The sequence below is a fragment of the Neophocaena asiaeorientalis genome, unplaced genomic scaffold, assembly GCF_003031525.2.
Source record: "Neophocaena asiaeorientalis asiaeorientalis breed wild unplaced genomic scaffold, Neophocaena_asiaeorientalis_V1.1 scaffold469, whole genome shotgun sequence".
NCBI lineage: Eukaryota > Metazoa > Chordata > Mammalia > Artiodactyla > Phocoenidae > Neophocaena > Neophocaena asiaeorientalis.
The window spans coordinates 2601163-2603206 of record NW_020172691.1 but is presented as its reverse complement, the minus strand read 5'-3'; the positions used below and the strand labels follow the sequence as shown (position 1 = coordinate 2603206).

Here is a 2044-nt window from a genome sequence, read left to right as displayed (position 1 = left end):
GTTTCCAGGACCCTGGAGGAGGGGCGGGGAGGGGGCCTCTGCCCCCAGCTTGGCCCACAAACCCGCCCGACAGGTTTGGCCCGCGCCACCCCGAGGCCTCCAGTTCCACAACAGCCTGCGGCCCAGTCCTTCTCCTGGCTCTCCTGGGCCCGAGCGAGGAGGGCGACGGGGCGCGGGTTCGAATCACAGCACTGCCCGTGCGCCCCCGGCCAGGGCTCCGCCCTCCCAGACCCCACTGGACCAGCCGACCCAAGGTGCGGGGTGGAGGGCCTCCCGGGGCGACCCGCGGCCGCGCCCCCCGCCAGTCTCGCCCGAGCCCAGCCGACGCCCGCGTGAATCACCGCCCAGGCCGGGCCGGGCAGGGCGGGAGGGGAGGCATGGGGGGCCCCCGGCAGCGACTTCCTGCTGCCGCGGGCGGGGGACACCGACCCCCTCCGACCGGGGATGCGCGGGGGAAACAGACCTGAGAGGCCGCGCGCGAGCGCCGGGGCACGCGGGGCGGGGGCGCGTTGCTCGATCCGCGGCCCGAGGGTCCTCCCCCGGCTCCCCCCACCTCCAGGGGGCCTCCGAGAGATAGGGCCGCTGCAGCCCCGAGGGCCGCTGCAGCCCCCAGCCCGGGGATGGGCCCGCCTGGGAAAGGGTCCTCACACACACACCCGGGTCCCCGCGGCTCTTACCGACCAGCACGCACAGCACGTCGAGCAGCACGAAGACCCACCTCCGCTCCATGCTGCCCGCGACCCCCGGCGCCCGTCCCAGCGCGTCCCGTCGCGTCCCAGACGGGCCGCAGGGTCACATGGCCGGGGAGCTTGGCCCAACCCGGGAGGGGCGGGCAGGGCAGGGGAGCGGAGGGCGGGGCGGAGCCTCCGAGGGGAGGGGCGGACTCTGCCTCCGCCCCGCCCGAGGCGCGCGGGGAGGAGGGACGTGGGGAGCGCGCGGGGATGGCAGGGGAACAGTGTCGGTACGAGACCCGCGGCAGAAGGGGCCGCGGGTCTCCGAGCTGGGGGACGGGGGTCGTCGGTGCCCAGCATTTTCCCCGCCCCCCGCCGGGAGGCTAAGGCTCAGGGACGGCTAGTCCGGTGTCACCCCAGAGCGTCCGCGTCCGGCCGCACGCCCCGGTCACCCACGGATTGGGTCGGCTGAGTCGGGGGTCAGGAGAAGGAACGAACAAACGAAGGAATGAGTGAGGGGTGAACGGACAGGCCATCAGGAAGGGGTGTGGAGGAGGACGGAGCTCGGGCACCCGCAGGCTGCGCCTCGGTTTCGTCTTTGGGGCACTGAGCTCCTGTGTGCCTGTCTGAATACGTCTGAATCAGGAAGTGCCTACAAATAGATGGGGGGTGTCACGGCTTAACTGCAAGGTTTTTTTTCTTTCCTCCTGATGCTTAAAAACCTTGCAGCCCTTCCATCCCTGGCATTGTTAAGAAAGTTCCTCAACGCCCACCCTGCTTGTGCCAGGCCCTTCTCCTGGGTGGCACACTTCCTACCCCCTTTTACAGGGAGCAAATCGTGCGGGCGGTAGGAACTTGCCCGCACGCTAGGAAGGGTAGGGTTAGGGTCTGTGCCCTGCACGCCCACCCGGTCCCGAGGCAGCCCTGAGCTGGGAGGCGCAGGAGGTCCACACACGCACACGGGATCCTTGGGGCTGGAACCAAATGAGAGGCCTCGGGGCGTGTCACCACCTCCTGGAGAGCCCTGCCTGGACCTGGCAAGACACAAGGGAGGTTCTGCCACTCTCTCAAGGTCACACAGTGGCAAGAGGCAGGGCTGGGGTTTGAACCCAAGCAGCCTGGCCCCAGCCCCACCCCCAAACCACGTTCACCGGCCCACCCTCTCCAACAATCTTAAAACCGAAAGATGTTTCCCGGCTTTATTTTAGAGATGAAGGAAGCCGCTTCCAGAGAGGCATCCCCTGGCCCAAGGTCAAGCAGCTGAGACGTGAACTCAGAGTCCCTGACCCCGCTTCCTGGGAGGATGAACAGATGCCTGCACCGTGGGGGGAGTGAGGGTTGGGAGAGAGCCCAGGTGTTGGGGGGGGGGGGGG

At 69.2% G+C, this 2044-nt stretch overlaps 1 protein-coding gene across 1 annotated transcript in view; it reads right to left on the bottom strand.

The window, feature by feature from the left end:
• The window catches only part of PLPP2 (phospholipid phosphatase 2), an 8035-nt gene extending 7227 nt beyond the window's left edge, over window positions 1-808 (bottom strand). The window contains 1 exon segment of the mRNA XM_024740124.1: window positions 678-808. Within this exon segment, the coding sequence (XP_024595892.1) occupies window positions 678-729 (52 nt within the window). The 5' untranslated portion in view covers window positions 730-808.
• Between the last annotated feature and the right edge of the window lie 1236 nt (window positions 809-2044).